Below are 20,430 nucleotides of genomic sequence, written 5' to 3' on the forward strand. Positions count from 1 at the left end.
CATCCAGATTGCCTCAAAGGTACACCTTTGCCCAAAGAGATATGTACAGGATGTACATATAAAAATAAAGCACTTAGTATAAACAGTTGCCAGTAGAAGAATGCGTACAATGGTACATATACTGCTGTATATGTTAATGTGCCATTAACATAAATGAAATATACATGAATCAGCAGGGATGAATCCTGAAAATATAATGCTAAATGAGAAAAAAGCAAGTTGCAGAAGGACATCTATAGTAGGATACCATTTAACATGAAGTCAAAATCTCACAGAAAAATCTACGCTATTTTTGGATAAATACATACACATTTGTCTGAAAACATCAGGGATGTATATCTAGAAAGTACATCTGCTGATCTTATGATAATGGTTATCTGTGGGCATAAGAAATGAGAGGGATGGGGTGGAGGTTTACAAACAGAACATCAACTGTAAGTAAGATTTTATTGTCTTTTTTGAAGATTTCATTTATTTATTTTTGTGAGAGAGAGAGTAAGCAAGCAGGAGCAGGGGGAAGGAGGGAGAGAGGGAGAGGCAGACTCCCCACTGAGCAGGGAGCCCGATGTGGAACTCGATCCCAGGACCCCAGGATCACGGCCCGAGCTAAAGGCAGAACCCAACCGACTGAGCCACCCAGGCGCCCCAGTAAGATTTAATTTTTTTAAAAAAGCTGTCAAATAGGGTAAAAGTTTAATATCTTTTAAAACTGAGTTCAGGTAAAAGATATCGCGTATATTATTCTGTGCACTCTTGTGCATAAAGTATTTCATAACACTAATTTTAAAGTTTAAAATTCACTATACTTGTGAATGCTAGAAAATCTTATTTCTGTACTAAAAGAAATCTTTTAAAGCCTCAAGAGGTAGGGCTTTTAAAAGCTGAATCTTTGTGACATCTAGTGGTAGCAGAAAGTTACAATTTAATACACAATTAGAAACAAACTTGATTCAATATACCACTAATTTCTGAATTTTTGGTTTAATTAAACTTTCACACAATATTAAAAGTTTGTGTTTCGATTTGTGTTCTCAGGGGTCCACAACTGAATAATTTTTTCACACTTGAATATTTTTAATGACACTTTGGAATGTGGTACTGTAGTGTACACATTAGTTATGTGGCTAAGACTCTGGTCTCCTGAAAAATGCGTCAATTATGTCACTTCTAGTGTTTCCCAAACAAGGGCCCCACCCTGCCACTGCTCTCTCTGGGTCAGTGAGGCCAGCAGAAAGGAGCTCCAAGCTGTACACACAGCTGGCCAGGTGTCCGTCCCTAGCACACACCTGCACATCTGCCTCATGTCCCCCAGCCCTCAATGGTGCCACCAAGGTTCTAGATCCAGGCTCTTCCTACACCTCCCACACCCATCCAATCAGCTTCCAAGTCCCCCTCTGGAATGTGCTACAGCCATCATTCATTTTCCCAACATCCCCTACTAAACTGTGAAGGGTTTAGAGCAGAACCACTGCTCGCACTCATGTTCCCTAGAAGAACCCAGTACAGTTCTTGGCTCATCGTAGATACATAATAAATGTTCACAGAATGATTTCCCACTGCCACGACCCAGGCTCAGACCTTCATTACCTTGGCCCTAGACTATGACAAAAGCGTCCTAAGCCTAAAGCATCCTAAATACCATCAATTAAATCATCTTAAGACCTCTCTTTGAGACAGAACACCACTTCCTCTCCCCCATTCCCAGCAAAGCTGTTCCACGCACAGATCTCATTTCCGTTTCCATTGTCAGCAGACACAGTCAAGACGTCTGAGCTTGGGATTTAATGTGCTTTACAACCCGGTCCAGATGGGCTTTCCTGAACCTCCCTCTCACTATATCCCTGCCCAGATCGACTCTTCTTCAAGCTTCCCACAGGCATCCCCATCTTCATTGTTCTGCTTGCATTTGCCCTCCTGCCCACCCACCATCAATTCTCTATCTTTGCTCTTCTGTGGGTGCATTTTGTTCTGAGTCCTTTCACTTCTGTGAAGCTCTAAGTAACTTCTATGTAAAAAGTGAATAGCACTACCTACCAAACTCGCATCCCTCTTGCCTATACCCTTGCTCCCCACCTGGAAGAGTGATTCTCAAAGGCACTGACCACCTCTCAGTCTCAGTTGTGCTCTAAGAACCAAGCTAAGTTCTCAGAGGGATTTGTTGAGATGAGAAGAATTAGGGAAAGGGTGAATGGCCATCGACTGCAATTGGGATAAGCCCTTATAATCGTTAATCTGAAGGTAGCTGGCACATGATTCCGAATAATGTGTTTATATAAGCTGATCTCTTATATTTTGACAAGTTAGTGGAAACAGTGACACGAACAAAGTGACTAGCTAAGAAACCTATTACTTGTGGCTTTGGAACATGAGAGAAAAAGGAGCAAGTATCAGGCTTTCTGTATTGGGTTCAAAATATGATAACCACAGAAGGTCAAGGATGACTCCCATACTATAGATTTGGCACTTGGACAATAATGAAGCTACCTACCATACTAAGAACTGAGCAGGGGAAAAGCTTCTAAAATAATAAAGTTGTGTGCCTGGGTGGCTCAGGCGGTTGAGCGACTGACTTGATTTCAGCTCAGGTCATGATCTCAGGGTCATGGGATCAAGCCCCATGTTGGGCTCAGCACTGAGCGTGGGGCCTGCTTGGGATTCTCTCTCAGTCCCTCCCTGTGCTCACACTCCCTCTCTCCTCTCAATAAATAGATGGATGGATGGATGGATACATAGATAGATACATAGACAGACAAAATAAAGTCAGCTCTATTTTAGACATGGCTATTTTCCAATGCTCTTAGTGTACCCAGATACATTCAGCAGTTATGTCAAACAGCACGAGGCCACTAGGCCAGCTCCAAGACTCATTAGTGAACAACTTCAAACAGTTACTTTCTGAAACCTCGTTTCTCCACACATTCAAACCAGGCTCATACCCACAATCCCATGAACTCTCAGTAGAGCCTCTGGCATGAAGAAGTGCTCACTGTTAGTCCGCTCCGCTCTCTACCAATTTCGAGCCTGACCCATTCCCACCACAAGATTCTTTCCATCTTATCCCAGTCCTCCTAATAGGTGTCTGAACTGGACACTGGGCATTGACCCCATGCCTAATTTATAGTCAAGTTCCTTGTTAGGGCCCAGCCCTTCATGAACACTGACTGCTTGGCTGGACCAAACTCTTGCAGACTCCCCTCCCATGATTTATGGCCCCCTGCTGTCTCCCCTCCTACCTTGAGCTTCCCCTCCCCCCACCATTCCCTGGCTGGGAATTGGCTTTTTGAACAAGGTCGCTCACCTCCTTGCCTAGAGCCAAGTGCTGTCACCCACTGACGGTGAGTATGGGAGCCACACCCTCCCCTGCTGCTCGCACATGACCCCGGGCCCTGTGGTCCTGTGACAGTCCACCAATCCTCAGTCCTAGGGTGCCTAGGTTACTCACAGATGCTGCTCTCCCTCTGAGTTTGTTATGGGCCACTAGAGAACAGGATTGAAGAACTCTGGTGAAGATTCCACTTACCGTCACAGTACCTGGCACGTAAGACCGAAGCGGCACTCCCTTCACTCCCTGCTGAGCGCTTACTAAGTGCGAGGCTCTGCTGAGAAAGCTTCCCAAGAATTACATCATTTCATCCGTAGAACAATCCTAAGAGGCAGGCATTGGTACTTATTGCCCAGATGAGGAAACTGACGCACAGTACACATCCATCAAGTGTTTGCGGAATGAGCAAGCTTGCAGTGGGACTACAGAGTTGTCCAACAGTCATTTTAGTGGTCCATTCCCCCAGCATACGTTTTCAATGCATCCTCACTCAACTCCCTGACCAACCTCTGCCCTTCTCTCCCTCTTTACCAAGAGGATCAGACGAAGAGCATGTAAATTGTATACTGCTCTGCTATCCCAAATGTTCATCCTTTTCGCTTAAAATGTGTTTCTCTACATTTCCCCCCTCTTGGAAGAAGACATCATTTCAAAAGTGTTCTCCTCCCCGTGTGAGTTTTGTCCCATGCCTACTACTCCTTGGATCCCCGCTCGAACCCTCCTGAGCCACACCTTCACTCTCTACTTCTCGGCTCAACTTTCCTACTGCCAGAGCACAAGCAGAAGCTCACCTCTCCCATGTGGAGAATCCCTGCTCAACCCCGCTACGCCCTCAGGCTGCTCTCTTTTCGTCACCAAATTTCTCCAAAAGACAATCTATGTCTCCTTCCCTTCGTTACCAAAATCCATGCCCTGAACCACACCATCTGAATTTCACCTCCACATCCTTAATGGAAACTGTGAAAAGTTCTCAAAGCCATCCTGGGTCTCTTCCCACACATCGCTCCCTGGTCTCAAGTCCAGACCTTAGAGACCGGAGTCCAGGCCCTCCCCAGTCTGGTTCCTAGCCATCTCTCTTTGGCCCGGTTTCCTTCACATTTCCATGGGTTTCACACATTCAAAACTCACTTCTTCAAGGTTTCTTTTGAAATGCTCTCCCTTTCATGAGGCTTGCTCAAATCATTTCCTCCTCTAAATTCTTAGCTTCTATTTGTACTTCTAGTTAGTGCCTATTCTATGTGCACACAAGCTGTGCTGGCCAAGTACACAAAAGCTCTGCAAGGCAAAGGTCACACCCTATCCTTATTTCCCATGTAAATGGCAGTGCTGAGACTAGGGTTGCAAAATTTAAGAGGCATGTTCGCTGCAGAGTCGGCCCTTACACTTGGTACCCCGGTACCTCAAGAGCCCCACCCTGGTAACTACCTGTGACCCTTTAACATGGATCGAAAATAAATGAATCTATAAACCAATGAATCACTAAGATGATGACAGTGTAAGTACTTCAGGAGATGGGGTTCCTTATCGTCATTGTAAATGAAATTGGAGATAAGGGTAGGATGCAATCATAACCAGTGAGACAGGAAGGCAGGGCTGCCAGGGAGTTTCTAGGAATATAAATAAAAACACCAGGAAGGTTCTCCTCTCTTCTTCCACAAGATGCCCTCATGTCTGAATACCGCACCTGGAATTATTTACTGCAGCCACACTAGGAACAGCCTGGGGATGAAACCAACAGAGAGCAGAAAGGCAGAGCCAAGAGAGGGGAAGCTGGGGCCCTCATCAATCACATTGTGGCCTGCCCATTCTCTGGACTTCTCACGGGAGACAATGGATCATTGTTATCAGCCTGTTTCCAGCCAGGGTTTTCAGTCACTTATTTCAGCCAAAATAATACTGCGACGGTGTCACTTCGCAGGAGAGAAGTGTGCGACAGCAGAGGAAGCCGGAGGATTGCCGCACCTTCTCTTCCTTCCTCCCAAGAGAAGGATGAAGGGGTCAGGGATAAACCTGGCCTCTGAGCTCTTGCTCCCGAAAGTCTTGGGGATCAGGACTGGCCGCAGCCCCACCATGCTCCTGTCCTCCATATGAGAAGTAGATGGGGCGGGCTCTCCAGCTGATGCAGAGAGAATGATAGTTCTCCAGCTGCTTTTCTTCACGCTAGCCAGAAGCTTCGGCCTGGTATTGGAAGTGCATTCTCTGATGCAGTTTTAGCATTTGTAAAGTTGATTCTTTGATTCCCATTTGGCCCGTTCTGCCTACTTCCAAACAGGTTCGGAGATAGAAGTCATTAGATACCTCCAGAACCCCCCAGATTCTTCTCCAGAACCCTTCCAGATTCTAATCACGTTACATTTTGCCAAATTAGGAAATTGGAGAAAGCAAAGATGAACAGTTACTTTTATGAGAAAAAGTCTGTGGCATTTGAACTTTGGCTTAAGGCAAAGTTGAACTAACAGGGGCACGACTTACCTTCCCATGTGAAACAATGAAAAACCAGCACAAAACACATGAAACAACAGCTGTTAGAACAGTGAACATAAGGCAGCAAAGGACAGCGGGCTCTGAGAAATGGCAGAGTGCTCCCTACAACTGCACCAGTGCACTGCCTCACGAGGTTGACAAGATACATTGCAGGGAAGGAGAACATACATGAAGCCCGGTGGTCTCCTTGAATAAGGAGGGGCTGGGAGTCCAGGGATACCTCCGGAGGGTCCCCGATTCTTCAGCTGAGTAGCAAACGCATGGGTACGAGGAAATGATAAGCTAAGGAAAGAACCTTTGAAACAATTAGAGGGCATACCCATGGCTTGAAGAGAGCTGGGAATAATTCCACTTGCTGTCAATCCTACCTCCATAAACTCGTTTAAAAATACAATTTAAAAAAGTGTATCTTTCCACAACCGAAGTGAAAATTCTCATAATTCATTCAATATTCGGTAGTACACCCAAAGAATATTGCCTTGATGGTGGGGCAAAACTAGCCCCAGACTCCATTCTCTTCTGGTTCCACCCAACAAAGCTTCTTAAAAGCAAGACCAGAAAGGATCAAATCATTTCTGAATACCTTAATGACATCCAGGAACAAAGCACAAAAACATTCATAGGAATAAAAATACCCAACACCCGAGAAGATTGAATTCACATCTAATCATAAATTACCAGGCATAGAAAAAAGTCGAGAGAAAAAGCTCATCTCCTTTTTCACCCCGTTCTACCTCCTCTGTCTCGTGCCCAGATCTGGCTGGGAGTGCTTCCAGCAAGACTACCCCCTACCCCAGAACCACAGCAATTCCCCGTGACTAGCCGACGCTCACAGACTCTTGCTGTCAAACCCCAGCACTGGACTGGCCTGGGCTATGCTGAGCCCAAGGGCCCTCAGAGCCTGCCCTTCCACCCCCGGACCTCTATGAGGGCCCCTCACAGCCTAAGGCCTGAGGGACGCTGTGCTCTCTTGCTCCCTTAGACACGCCTGCCTGGGTAGACTGGTGTGGGTCATCCATGCTGGGGGGCACAGTGCCTGATGGCCTGACTGACCCAGAAACCACCTCTCCAGAGCACCTGGGACTTTTTTCTAAGAAATGTACAGAACTGATAGGCAAGATAACATTTCTTTTTAATGAAACCAATATTTTCCCCCCTTTATCTCTTCTGGTTTAAGCAATTAGGCTGCTCTACTCTCATTGCCTCAGGAGAGGTATGTCATAACCCAAAGCAGATTATTATTATTTTTTTAAGAAGCCTCTTCCTGGCATTTATGTTTCCATGTCTATACCATTTCTTAAAGAACAGAAAGGATCCATAATAGAGATTTAGATTTGGAAGAATTTTATAAAGGAAGCAAAGTTCTCCCTGAAGTTTAAGTTGGGGCCTGAAACTTCTGAGGAGCCAGGAGAGCCGCCAGGGCAGCCACCAGGGCCTGTGGATTACCCAGCGTCCACTCCAGGAAGCCCCCTGCATGGCCTGTGTCCCGGGAGAGCTGCCCTCCAATAGCAGCACCGGTACTTTTGCCCACTGGTTGCTCCAGAAGAAAGGCTGTTTCTCTGTACCCCAGCACTTTGCATCCTTCCCCATCCGGCCCCATTACTAAGTGTGGATTAATATTACTACAAAGTATCATTGCCTAGCAAACTGGGGAAATCTTTGTGGTCCAATTTGGGGGGGAGGGGGATGAGATGTAAAAGCAAGTTGAACACTCCCGAGCCCTGCACAGTGGCAGCCCCTCTCACTCCTCCCAGACCAGAACTTTCACCTCAACAACCTTGTTCTCAGGCAGACACACACATTCTTTTCAGCTCATCTCTCATTTGTCCCTTTTGTTTGCTTGGGCAAACTCTCCTGCCTCAGAGGAATCCTACCAGTAACCAGTTGCATTGGGGAATCCAAAACAGCCTTTTAAGGCTACCCTTGAAGCCCATTTATAAAGCTGTCTTTAGAGGAAAAAAATACAATGGGGAACCTCATGTTTTGAAACTTGAAACAAGCAGAAAAATTTATTGCTCTTAGGTTGGTTGATCCTATAAGTCTTGATCAATGTTTAATGCAACCTAAAAGCAAAATAAAAAGTAAATACGCTTTAATACAGTTAGAGCTGTGACTATGTAAGTGAAGCTTTTTGATAGTTTCAAATTGATTTCGGGTAAGATCCAAGCAAATGTTCTCCAGCATTTATTAACCAGTCCTTTCTTCTACTTGTCTAACTCCCCTTTCTTATTGTTATCTTTCTGGCAAGGGTCCTCTTCTTGGAGCCATCCCTTAAATGATGGAATTTCTAAAGCATTCGCCCGAGCCCTGTTCAGCACAGGCTGCACGCTTTCCTAGGTACGCCAGCTACTTGACAGCGTCTTGCTCTCTCCATCTGCTGCGCTTAGCTCAGGCTAACTCTTCAAGCATCATTTCCTCAGGAAGACTCATCCAGGCCAGGTCCCTCCTCACAGAGCACCTGCCCCCAGCCCACAGCCCCCAGAGGGCAGGGACCCCACCTGTTCTGTTCATTGCTATTCGCTAGCTCCCTGCATGGAACCAAAACACAGACATCTAATAAAAATGTCTCTAGTGACTGATTAGCACCAAGCCCTTTCAGGTCCCCCTTCTGAACAGGCCGCCAGCGCCATCTCAATCTGAATTACTGCACTGGCCTCCTGACAGGTGTCCTCACACCTCTCTCTCCACCCTCCCCTCTGTGCTGCTACTTCTGGCCTTTCTAAAATGCTGATTGCTGATTGCTTCACCCTCCACTGCCTTTAGGATAAAATCTTCATACTAGTCGGGGCACACAGTACCAAGCCTTTCATGGCCTGTTCCTGCTCCCTCCCCTGCCTGGTCTCTCCTCCCTCCCTGCCTCACACCCCCTACTCTCCCCTGGGGGGCTCTTATATTGGCTGTGCTCTCAGACCCCCCCCCCCAGCAACCAGTCACCAACCTCCTTCAGGAAGCCTTCCCTGATAGGGCTCCTCCACTGGGCTGGCTGCCGCACTTTTTCAGTGCACATGGTTAGGTCACTGAATATACCCTCTGCCCGGAGAGTCCTGGTCTATACCCGCAGATCTGGCTTAGTTATTAACAGCTCCCTGTCCACTCTCAAAACCTACTGCTCTGGCCAATAAATCACTTCATCACTCTAGCAATGACTATTAACTGCTTGCGCAATTGTCTGTTCCCCCCCAGACAAGGTAAATAACTGTGTGTTGTATGCACAGCAGCACCAGGCACGGTGCCTGTTACATAGAAAACACTGTATGTTTATTAAACAGGCAAATGTCCTTATATACGATAAAAGCGTGCACTTTCTTTAGGACATTTATCTGGTTCTAGTGTTTGCCTCTGAGAATCAATCAGCTGCCCCCCCCCAAATTTAACTTAAAGATTATGTATTTCACCAAAGGATTTTAAATATATACTTTGAAAAGATTTTGAGATTTTCAAAGCCTAAGTCCAAAATATATAAATCACTCTCTGAACAACGGCACACTATGACCCCAACACCAGCGTCCAGCTACCTTCCCATCAGTGCTGACACATCTGCAAGGAGCCAGACGTGTGCCCACCCTGACCCTTGTGGCCGGCAGCACACGTTCACAAAAAGGCAGAAGGCCCATTAGGAATAGATCGTCAGCACCCAGGCAACTGATTTTCCTTCTCTGACACGGAGGGCGCCCATTTGCCAACCAACCCTGGCCTCCTACGCACTGAGCTTTCCCAAAGTCAAAAAAAAAAAATCTGTTTTTCACCAACCACTTTCTTAAAGATACTTACATCAGATAGCATCGGTTCATCAAGTTCTTCCACTCTGCTCAGGTTAGGTGCCCCATAGCGATTGCTAATTTCAGCTAGTGTTTTGCCTGAGTCTGATGTTACATCCTACAATTATTAAAATTCATTTTTAATTTTAAACGAGTTCAAAATTAAGACACTAATTTTTTTATTTCGATAAGAAATGTCTGCATTATAACATCAAACTTCAACCTTAACGGAATGAACCAATACCTGTTAATAGAGAATTCTAGAAATAGATGCTAAAACTTAATTAAAAAGTACATTCAGAAATTTAAGATATATCACTGTACGTAAACATATGGTCAATAAATAATTCACGACATTCTGGTTTTTAAAAATACGAACAGAAAACGAATGTCCCATTTTTATCCACTTTGAGATTTTGCTTTAAAGCACATCGGTGCTTGTGAATTGTTGTTACTAGAACACATACTTGGACTATCAATTTTGATAATTTCCTTATTAAAAAGTTTAGCTACTAATGCATCAACATTAAGCTTTGCCTTCCAGGACACTCATTCATTTCACTTAACATAGAATAACTTTCCCTTCTCACCTCCAAATGTGAACTATCTTCACTCTTAGCTATATTTTCTATATTCACTCTCATCTCCTATAATATATAAAAATGAGGAAAAATATTTGAACATACTTTCCATTTTGATTCCATGTTTAATTTTCAAGAAGTTTTATTTTTACATAATGCTATGATCAATCTAACAGCAAACAGGTCATCACTCTTAAAGGGGTGATCTGAATACATTTAGTGTAAAACTGCAGCTCGCAGTCTCATTAAACACTCGCTACTAATAGAAAACCATGTTTTACTTATAATTAAACACAACTCTTTTAAAAAAATGAAACGATCTAAAATGTTAAACCTGAAGCCAAATTATTAGCCAATGTGACAAATGACAAAACAGAAACCTCTCTTCTGTCATTTTACATCACTGAATCTTCACTGAAGAGAAAGGGGGTCTGTATGTCTGTGTATTTATGGGCATGTGTGCAAGTGTGTATATCTTTGCACCCTACGGCACTCAGACTAAGATAAGCTCGGCCTCTGTGGTTTCGTTCACCATGTGTATTTTTTAACTGTGTATAGGGCTTTGACTTTCTCTTTTCAAAAATTTCATTTTTTTAATTCAATCCGTCCTTCCAGCTTTTAAAAAAGTGCTTTAAATAATGATGCTCTCATCTAAGCCATGAATACACATATTCTATAAAACCTACTTCTGTTTTTAATTTTAATTATGGAATAAATAGAGGAGTCACAAGTGAATGAGAGAGACCAGCTGGGGGCACCTAGGTGGCTCAGTCAGTTAAGCGAAATACCCTCCATATTGCAAAGAACTTAACCTTGAGCACCAGCTATCTCAGTCAGGAACAACTGTGCCTGGACTAGAGGGTGGCTTTTATCACCATGCCAGAACTCCGCGGCTCACAAAGCAGTCTCACACATACGATCATAGCTGATCCCCACAGCAAACCAGCGAGTCACTGCTAGTCATATTATGCCGTTATCCCTATTTTTCGAAAGGGCAAACTGAGATTGAAAAGGTTGTAAGACTTGTCTCAGTCAGACAGCTAATGTGTGGCATGTCTCTGAATTTCATGTGGTAACAGCTACAAGAAACAGTTTGAGGATTCTACGAGGTTTTAAGTAAAACAGACTTTTTTTAATATGAAACTTCAAATTACCTTCTCTAATTGTTCTTGAGCTCTCTGTAGTTCTTCTATTCTTTGTCTCTCTTTTTCCTGCATTTCCAACTCCAGCTGGAATGCCAGCTGTTGCTGAATATTCAGAAATAAATAAGTCATATTAGCGTCAGATCAATTGCAAGGAATTAACTGTAATCACTCCGAAGTGTCCCAGGATAATTAAGTTTATAGCTACCTTAATTTCAGAAGCTTATAAGAATAAGTGATCACAGCCTCCTAATACTTCAGCTTTTACAAATATTTCCTGAAGTCTAACATAAACATGGAAGTTTCCTTAACTGCTAATTTGTAGAAAAGCACAATTTGTACAAAATCAAGTTATTTTCTCTGTTCTTCTTGAAGCAACGAATGAGATTGCAGTACTTTTTTTAAGATAAAATCCTTTCAAGCATAGATGGGTGTTCAAAGAGCCAAACCTTGGTTGCAGAAGAGTGGATGAGAAAATCTTAAGTGTATTATCCGAAACTATAGATAATCAAAAATATATGGTCCCAACTCAACACACATTCCACACTAGAGTAAGGGCCAGAAAACTAAGCTCTGTGGGCCAAATCTGACCCAATCCTGTATTTGTACAGCCCATGAGCTAGCTTTTACATTTTTAAATGGTTGAAAAATATTGAAAGAATAATAATATTTTCTAATATATAGGAATTCTGTAAAATTCAAATTTCGGTGCCTGTAAATAAAGTTTTATTGAAACACTATTATGTTCATTTGCTTACTTATCGTCTGTGACTATTTTTTCACAATAGCACAGTTGAGTGGTTGCAACAGGGATCGTAGATGGTGCTCTCATCACTTTGCATTGCTGCTCAGCACACTACAAATCACAGGACATTGTTTTATCTCAGTAGTTCTTGGAGTGCCACGGTACCCCTACACCATGACATTGTTTAAATCAGCGTATACGCATCATGTCATAACAAGAAAAGAAGTGGACTGTGAATGTTGCCCCTTTAAGATACAATGGAGAGTATTTTATTACCAAATTAAATGGCAAAATATGGTGTTTATTAAGCAAGGATTCTTTACTAAACAAATGCAATAAACATCAATATTACCAGAATAAACACTTGTCATCACAGTATTCTCGACTCGCATGAAAACAAAGGTCAGAAATATTAGAATATTTTAAACAGAATTATCTCATCATCGTAAAATTTCTACACAAAAGAGCCAGCAACGAAAGCAAGTTTCCAAGTGCTCATTTGTTATCCAAGCAAAAAAGTTCATTTCCCAATGGTGATTTAATTAAAACGTGTTTGATTTTAGTGTCGCAGGAAAAAACAATAAACTTAAGTTAGGATTATTAGCCTTTTGGCGAAAACAGTTGCTCAAAGAGTTGATGACACTGGGAGCAACATTAACAGTCAATTAAAAGCAAGACAAATTATTTTGAGCGATTTTTCTTGGCTCATGATGGGTAGACAAATGTTCCCAACGCCACTCAGCTGTTGTCGTTCGTTTACTGGTATCAGTGCTGGGTTTGAAGTGACTGAAAGATCAGCCTCTATGAACAGTCTTCATGGGACAACTACAGGCAAGAGACATTTTCTTTTTCTTTCTTTCTGTCTCTCTCTCTCTCTCTTTTTTTTTTTTTTTTGTAAGAGAGGGAGTGCATGCATGCATGATGGAGAAGGAGGAGGGAAAGGGAGACTCTAAAGCTGGCTCCATTTGAGCTCAGAGCCTGATTGCGGGGGGGCCTCCATCCCACAACCTGAGATCAGGACCTGAGCTGGAATCAAGAGTAGGACGCTTAACTGACTGAACCACCCAGGCGCCCCAAGAAATATTTCCAAAGAAGTTAAGAAACGTTAATTCAGTACAACCAGCTGTGAAATCTGCTAAGACGTGTTACAACCCATGTTGATAAAAATGTCAGTGGAACCAGAAGGAGGCTTAGTTGGACAAATTTACAAAGCTTGTGAAAATGCAGTGTTGAAAGCCTAAGAGTATTCATTGTATTATTCAACAGCAGGTACTCCGCAGAAAATGCTCAAATCTGTCATGTGTTATTGAGCCAGCAGTGCCAACAGTGTCCTTCATTCACTCTTATGAATGCAACCATCATCAGTTCTGTGGATTTTTGTTGGAAACAGAAACGGAATAAATCTTGGCTTGCCCCAGCACACAGCAGGTGCATATGGCTTCACAGTGCTGACGTGTTACTGTGCCTTGTGCGGCTCAGGACCAAGACTGAAATTTTTTGGAATGAGAGGAATCATTCTCAATCACTATTACCAAACTTTAAATGGCTTTGGAAATAAGTTTTGCTGCAGACTTAATAATGTTTTTAAGTCAACTCAAACTAAATTTACAAGGCAAAACAGTACTTATATGTAAAACTTAACACCTGGGGAAAGCCATTTCAACAACTAATGTTTGAATCACAATGTCAAGCTGCTTAATACACTTCCCATGAGATCAAAACCTAAAACAAGAAACTAGACGCCCCCCCCCACACACAAATATGCAGCAGGCGTATTTCCCAAGCTCAGACTATAGGTCCACAGTACTTTGTGGCCTCGATTTCAGTGCAAATGAAATTTCCATATCCCCAAATCCAGTTAACTGGGTAATTGAGAAGCTTTTACCAACCTTCAATTGGAAATGATTAATCTACAGGGTAATGATATGCTAAAAGGCAAAACAAGATAAAAATCTAATAGAATTCTGCAAATGCACTCCAAGAGAAAAATATGGTCAAAATTATATGCACACAGACAGATATCAGCATTTGGCAGGACCAATCTCTCAGTTATTTTCAAAGATGAAATACTAAAATCTCATTCCAGATCAGCATTAGCAGATAAATGTTTTCAATCGATTTTGATGATAGGGAACATTAACTTTGAACTCCAACTAAATGAAATGTTATCTCTAAAAAAAATAATCTAATTCTCCTAAGGAGTAAGCCTGTATTCCAAAAGGAAAATTGTATTAAATTATGATTTTTAAAAATTTTTTATTTCATCGATATAAATTTGTGAAAATTTGTTCTCTCTTGCTATATCTACATAATACGTACACGTCCCATTATGTCTTTCAAATGCGTTTTTAAAAAATAATACATTTTTATAAATAAAGAGATAATAAACAGTCATTTCTATTTATTTACAGAGGGTTGTTAAAGAGAATTTCCTGGTAACCCTGTATTATCCACACTGGGATAAAAGTGATGGGGTGGGTCGTTGAAGTGTAAGAACATAGCATTCCATCCACTTTCAGATATTGGTAGAGAACGTGAAATGACTAATCTCTCAACAACAATGCAAAATGTAGTTGTTAAATACCAACCACGTTGGTCAACAGAACCAGTTTCTTAACATTTTCAGGAAAATTTCAAAACTCAAATCAAACAAACAAACCAATAAGTTCTTACTTCCTCAGTGAGCTCTTAGGTAGAAAATGGCAGTCAAAGTACTTTCCTGTTCACAGGGCCCTGGGCTTACTGAAGAGTGCCTAAAATTTCAAGGAATTTCAAGTCAGTGGCACAGGCGGTGAGAACAACAGGGAGGGGACCAGTGTCCTGACGCCCCAGCTCACTTGACTCAATGGTGAGCTCACAGCATCTGTCTCTTTGCATCTCTGGGTCAGTCTCTCTTAAGCTCTTCTCCAGTGAACCATCTCTCCACAGGCCCCTTTTCCCTTTTCTCCTCTATTTCTGGCTACCACGCTGTTTCTTTAACGGGTCATAAAATCTTCTGCAGAATGTTATTGAATATTCCACTGTGGACCGAATGCTCAGGGTTCAGTGCACAGTGGATCCCTTCATACTGGCCAACAGGATACGGCTAGAGAAGTGCTTGATTTCTACTATCACCAAATTTTATCGAAGTAAGATAAAGTAGATGAGCCAAAGAAAGTTAAGTAATCCCCCATTTGTAATAGGATTGTCTTGGAGAAGGAGAACTGCTGGGAAGTTCTCATTCTGAGAGACAGGGGAAGACACTAGCTGTAGAAGCTGTAAGACGGAGGGCAGATTCACACTCAAAGTCGGGGGAATTCTGTGCCAGACGTTTGCCCATTTGGATGATTGTTTGACATCCGACTCAACACTCTGCAACCTCCCCATAAGAATAAACCAAACGATTGAAAAATAAAGATTCAGGAGCAGTAAAGTTCTCAACAGCCGTATCTGTCTCAGGTGCCTACAATGTTCTACCCCAGTGTCAGAGATGAAAGCTTAGGCAGAGAATCTATTTGCCATAACTATATTTTTCTTTTTATCCACACACCCAAATAACAGGCTTCTTTCCCTTTTACAAGTGTGTAGACTTGAGTCGAGACTCTAGGGTTAAGCACTATGTGGTAGAACAATGGGGATAACTTAAATTTAGTTCAGAAGCTCTCCATAAATTAAATTAGTCCAAAAGCCACTCTGTAACTTTCCCTATCTAGTTCACAATCCATGAGTCATCCCTGAAACCATTCTCTTACCAACATTTTCAGCTCCCCAATCCTGCTATCCCAAACCTACTTCAGTCAAAGGGTTTGCGCCTTCCACATCATCCCTCAAATCTCTAGGCCTAAGTGGAGAAAATCACAGAATCATAAAACCAAACCAAATGGCAACATTATAAATGCCTGGTCTTTAACTCTGACAGGGTGCTCAATGTTATCAAGTAATGCTAAGTTTCCTGGGCAACTCCACCATTCTCTAAAGCTACCATTTCAAACCCTCCCTGCTCTCTCTAGACCTCCTACTTTATCACCTCATTCTTGGAAGATGATCATGGCCCTACTTCATAAAGAAGAAAGAGTCATACAGAAACTGCTTTACATCTTGTGCCACAAAACCTATATATCCACATGTTTCTCAACCATCTTCTCCCTATCTCTTAACATCAATCACCGCCTCCCCTCTGCTCCTAAACAAACAAACAAACAAAAACCCAACCTCCTTCCCTGAAAATCTCCTTGAAAGCATTACCTATACTCACCATCTCCCGTTACACTCCATCCCATGCATACTGCTCCCTCCAAGGTCACCAGTGGTCTTCAATGAGCACTTTGCAGTCTTGCTCTCACTCAACCAGCAGTAGGCATGACTGACCCTTTGGGTCTCTCCCCTTGGCCTCCACAAAAGCACACTCTTTGGGTCTTCCTCCCACCCCACTGCTGCTATTTCTCCAGCAAAGACACAGATACAGACATACAGAAACATGAAGATATAAGAGAGCCATTCTTAACTCACTAGAGATGGGGAGCTTTTCACACTGAGGCTGACACTGCTAATTCCAGTCACCCCTGAACCCCCACACTTGTCTCACCTGCTGGAACAGGAGCTCCTCTGCTTTGAGCCTCTCCATCATCTCCTGCTCTATCACAGCTAGTTCTCTCTCATGCTCCAAGTCGGCCAGTTCCTTCTGTCTCTAGCAGTGTTTAAAAACAATGTCATGTGACTAATTTGAGATAGAACAATTTATAAAAACAATCTTGAAAGCATGTTAATCACCAACAATAGGGAAAGGGGAAGCAAATTTTACTCTACTCATTTAGAAAATGTGTAATAATTTGGGGAAATGTTTTATTTGAATAAAGAGCATAAAATTAAAATTATAACTTGGGTATAATCACAATTAGGTAAGAAAAAAAAAAGTCTACACATGTATTAGAAATCTATAGAAAAAAGATTAGAAGAAAATACCTAAAAATCTAAAGAGAAGTCTTCTATGGGATATTTGTTTTCTTTCTGTTTTTTCATATCGTCCAAGGTTTTCATAATAAGCATACTATTTTTATAATAGAAATAACATTGAACTTTTTAAAAAAAATCAGACAAATGGGAACAATTGTTTTACACTTCTAATTTTCTAAAAGAAGATCCCTACTTACCAGTTGCTCCATGGTCACGTTGTCCTTATATTTGTAAATCCACAATGCTAAATACTCTATTGGATCCACTGGGCGAACTCTTGCCACTTCTGTAAGACCTTGAGTTAGACAAGTCCCAAGGCACTTTTGAAGATATAGCGACTCCATGTCTCACCTCTGACTTCTAAAAGGTAAATGTTTTTGCATTAATTCAGGGAATGTTTAATAAAGCACAATAAAATTAGAGTCCAGTGAGGCCAACAAGGCATTGCGTCCTGTCATCTGCACCTCCCATCAGGGTTGACACAAGCAACTGGCTCCATGAAGCTTCTACCAGTTTCCAAAAAGACTCCATGGATGTCACAACGGCTACCACTAAGGTGCACTTTCAAAATCCCAAAGAGCGCTCAAGGCCAAGAGTCAGAAAAGAACAACAAAGAAAACCTCCAACCAGCAAAGGGAAAGAAATAATAAAGATTAGAGCAGAAATAAATGATCCAGGAACTAAACAAACAAAAACAACGAAAAAGAAAAGAGTCAGAAAAAGGGATCCCGTCATGATTGTGAGCTGGCTACATGCCAAGCAGTGCATGTCTCACTCAATCGTCACAATGCGGGTAATCAGGGTCATGACCCCTGCTCTGCAGTGAGGAAGCCCAGGCACAAAGAGCACTAAGTCAACATGGTGAACGTGGGATTCATAGCCAACTCTTGACTCCAGAGTCATTATCTTAATGAATCAGATGTTACTCCCAAGCCATGAGGGTCAGTTTTAGAAAACATCACAACACTCCATCCCCCCAAAAACACAAAAGTCCATGAATCTCCAAGGCCAAAGAATTAAAAAAAAACAAAAAAACCCCCCAAAAAAACAAAAAAAAACCACCAACCATTGCAGAATAGCATGTGAAGCTCCTCACACTTGGGTCCCAATTTCTTCTCAGGCTCACCTCCAGACATCTCTTCTGCCTCCAGCATATCCCAGGCTCTACGCGGAACATTCTGCCATTCTGCCAGTCACACCTTGCACACTTCCATCTCCAAGACTTTTGCCCATAATGATTCCTCTCTATCTCCCAGCTTAGAAGATTTTTCTCCTCACCTACAAGATGTAGGTCATCTCTCATTCTCTGAGCCTTCCCAAGCAATGCAAAGGAGATTCTCCTTCTCCAAGTGACTCACACAGCACCTGTCATGCAACCTGAGAATCATCTGTGTACACACACAACTGTCCTCCCAAGACAAGCTCCTTCAACTCCTCAAGAAGTGTGTTTTAATCAGAGGTGAGCATGCTGGCTTCCCATGGAGGCAAGTGAATGATTTTCTCCACTCTCCCAGTAATGTTCCAGGCTATTCAGTTATGAAGATGGACAGGAATAATCTTAGACCAGATAGGAAGGAAGGAAGGAAGGAAGGAAGGAAGGAAGGAAGGAAGGAAGGAAGGAAGGGAGGGAGGAAGGAAGGAAGAAAAGAAGGGAAGGAAGGAAAGAAGGAAGGAAGGAAGGAAGGAAGGAAGGAAGGAAGGAAGGGAGGAAGGGAGGAAGGAAAATGAAGCAATCACTGTACTTCAGGTGTTTCAAAAAAACTGATCACCCTCAAATTACCCTTATGGAATCCAGTCGCTTCTAAGAATCTAATGAAATGTATTCATTATTCAACAAACATATTCTGAGTACCTACTACAGGTCAGGCATGAGCTGAATATGAGAAAACAGAACGCCAGCATGCCTAGTCCTGTCCCTGGACAAAAGCACTGAACATTCTGCATAAAATTTCAGAAACAACAACCTCTTGAGGTTCGTAAACCAGAACAGTGCTTTCATTTGATGGTGGTGAAGGTATGAAATAGTACAGCCCCCATGGAGAGGAATTTGGCAATATCTAGCAAATTACATAGGTATTTACCCTTTGAAAAGTGGATCTCACTTCTTAGATCTTAACTTGCAAAAATATGGAGTGATGATATATGCACATAGTTATTTTGCGCCGTGACTTAGAATAGTCAAACTGGAACCCCATCCAAAAATTCATTCTTAAGGGACCGATGAGATACAGCAACACAATGGATCACTGTGCATATATATTATGTAAAAGTCATGAGGAAGATCTCTAAAATAGGGAGTGATCTCTAGGACATAGTGTGAAGTGAAAAAAAAAGCAAGGTGCAGAAATTGTAGATAGTATGTCACCTTTTGTATTACAGCAGTGGGGAAAGGAATGTGTAGGTGTGTACAGAAATGTAATCATAAAAACTTAAACTCTACAAACTGGCATGAATGAACGGAATTCCCTTTCGGTCTGGCATTGGTGTCTTCTTAACCACACAGAGAGAAAAATTACAGTATTACAAACGAGTTTGAGACACAGTATCTTCACTGTGCTTCTTCAATGGGACATACTCTAAAGACAAAATTAACTACAGTAACATCTCAATGTCGTTTGAAACGAAAAACAGGGAACAGTTTCCTGCTGCTGTTCCAGAAAGATAATACATGGGAAAGGGACCATGTCCCCAAGGGAGAAACCTCCAGCCTAAGAGTAGCATCCGATCGAGGGTAGGTGTCACATCTACGGGCATAGATTAGCAGAACCCAGGTAAGCCCATTACTTGGCTTCACAGGTTTCCTGTCCATGACATGGCGATAATACCCATCTCACAGGTTGATGTAAGGAATGTTATTCTTCATATACACCAAAAGCCATCTCCTCTCAATATAAGAAAGCCGTTTCCCAGAGAAACGGCTACCTCAAGCCTGAAGAGGTTGTCACAAGAAATAGAAAGAGGTCCTCTGCGCATATCCAGGAGAAAGCCGGCCAGTCTAAGTGGGAAAGGAGGCGATTCGGGTAGAGCTGCCAACCGCAGCACACAGAAATACAGGATGCCCAGGTCAACATGAATTTCAGAGAAATAAGGAATAACGTGTTAGTACAGTGTAGCATAATACAAAATCTTTCGTTGTTTATCTAAAATTCACAATGAACCGGGTGTCCCGTGTTTTATCCGGCAACCCTCAATTCGGGGCGCTTGGGTTCGTCTCCCGCCTTCCCGGTCCCCTCCACCCGGCGCCGCCAGGCCAGCCGAAGACAGCGGGTGGGGAGGGGGGGAGGAGGAGGAAGGAGGCGGCGCTCCCCAGGCGCTGCACTAACTTCTCTCCGCCCAGAGAAGCCCGGGCGTCGCCTGAGCCCCACACCACTCACAAGGTCCAACGGCCCAAACTGCCGCCCCGCGGGAGTCCCGCCGAGCGCTAGCAACCCGTCTGAGGGAAAGGCGCCCGCGCTCTCGACGCGCG

General features: G+C 42.8%; 1 protein-coding gene across 3 annotated transcripts; it reads right to left on the minus strand.

Annotated features, from left to right (window-relative positions):
• Positions 1–7,787: 7,787 nt before the first annotated feature.
• DYDC1 (DPY30 domain containing 1) lies at positions 7,788–20,422 on the minus strand. Of its 3 annotated transcripts, none has more exons than XM_019802968.2 (6): positions 20,339–20,422; positions 17,162–17,324; positions 16,597–16,698; positions 11,300–11,392; positions 9,578–9,682; positions 7,788–7,869 (listed from the first exon to the last, which is right to left on the minus strand). In XM_019802968.2, the coding sequence occupies exons 2-6, from the start codon at positions 17,306–17,308 to the stop codon at positions 7,840–7,842; spliced, it is 477 nt and encodes a 158-aa protein (XP_019658527.1). In that variant the 5' UTR covers positions 17,309–17,324; positions 20,339–20,422; the 3' UTR covers positions 7,788–7,839. The 3 variants fall into 3 exon arrangements, with proteins under 3 accessions (XP_019658527.1, XP_019658528.1, XP_019658529.1); XM_019802969.1 differs by having other exon boundaries at positions 20,288–20,351; XM_019802970.2 differs by lacking the exon at positions 20,339–20,422 and adding an exon at positions 19,887–20,043.
• Positions 20,423–20,430: the final 8 nt, after the last annotated feature.

The sequence above is a fragment of the Ailuropoda melanoleuca genome, chromosome 6 (assembly GCF_002007445.2).
Source record: "Ailuropoda melanoleuca isolate Jingjing chromosome 6, ASM200744v2, whole genome shotgun sequence".
NCBI lineage: Eukaryota > Metazoa > Chordata > Mammalia > Carnivora > Ursidae > Ailuropoda > Ailuropoda melanoleuca.

What these genes read in the sequence shown, in the direction of transcription:
- DYDC1 (XM_019802968.2), bottom strand. Translation starts at nt 17,308, where the DNA reads ATGGAGTCGCTATATCTTCAAAAGTGCCTTGGGACTTGTCTAACTCAA. An exon ending in ACGTGACCATGGAGCAACTG is followed by an intron (nt 16,699 to 17,161) that starts GTAAGTAGGGAT and finishes AAACACTGCTAG; the next exon opens with AGACAGAAGGAACTGGCCGA. An exon ending in ATGAACCGATGCTATCTGAT is followed by an intron (nt 7,870 to 9,577) that starts GTAAGTATCTTT and finishes TTTTGCTTTTAG; the next exon opens with GTTGCATTAAACATTGATCA.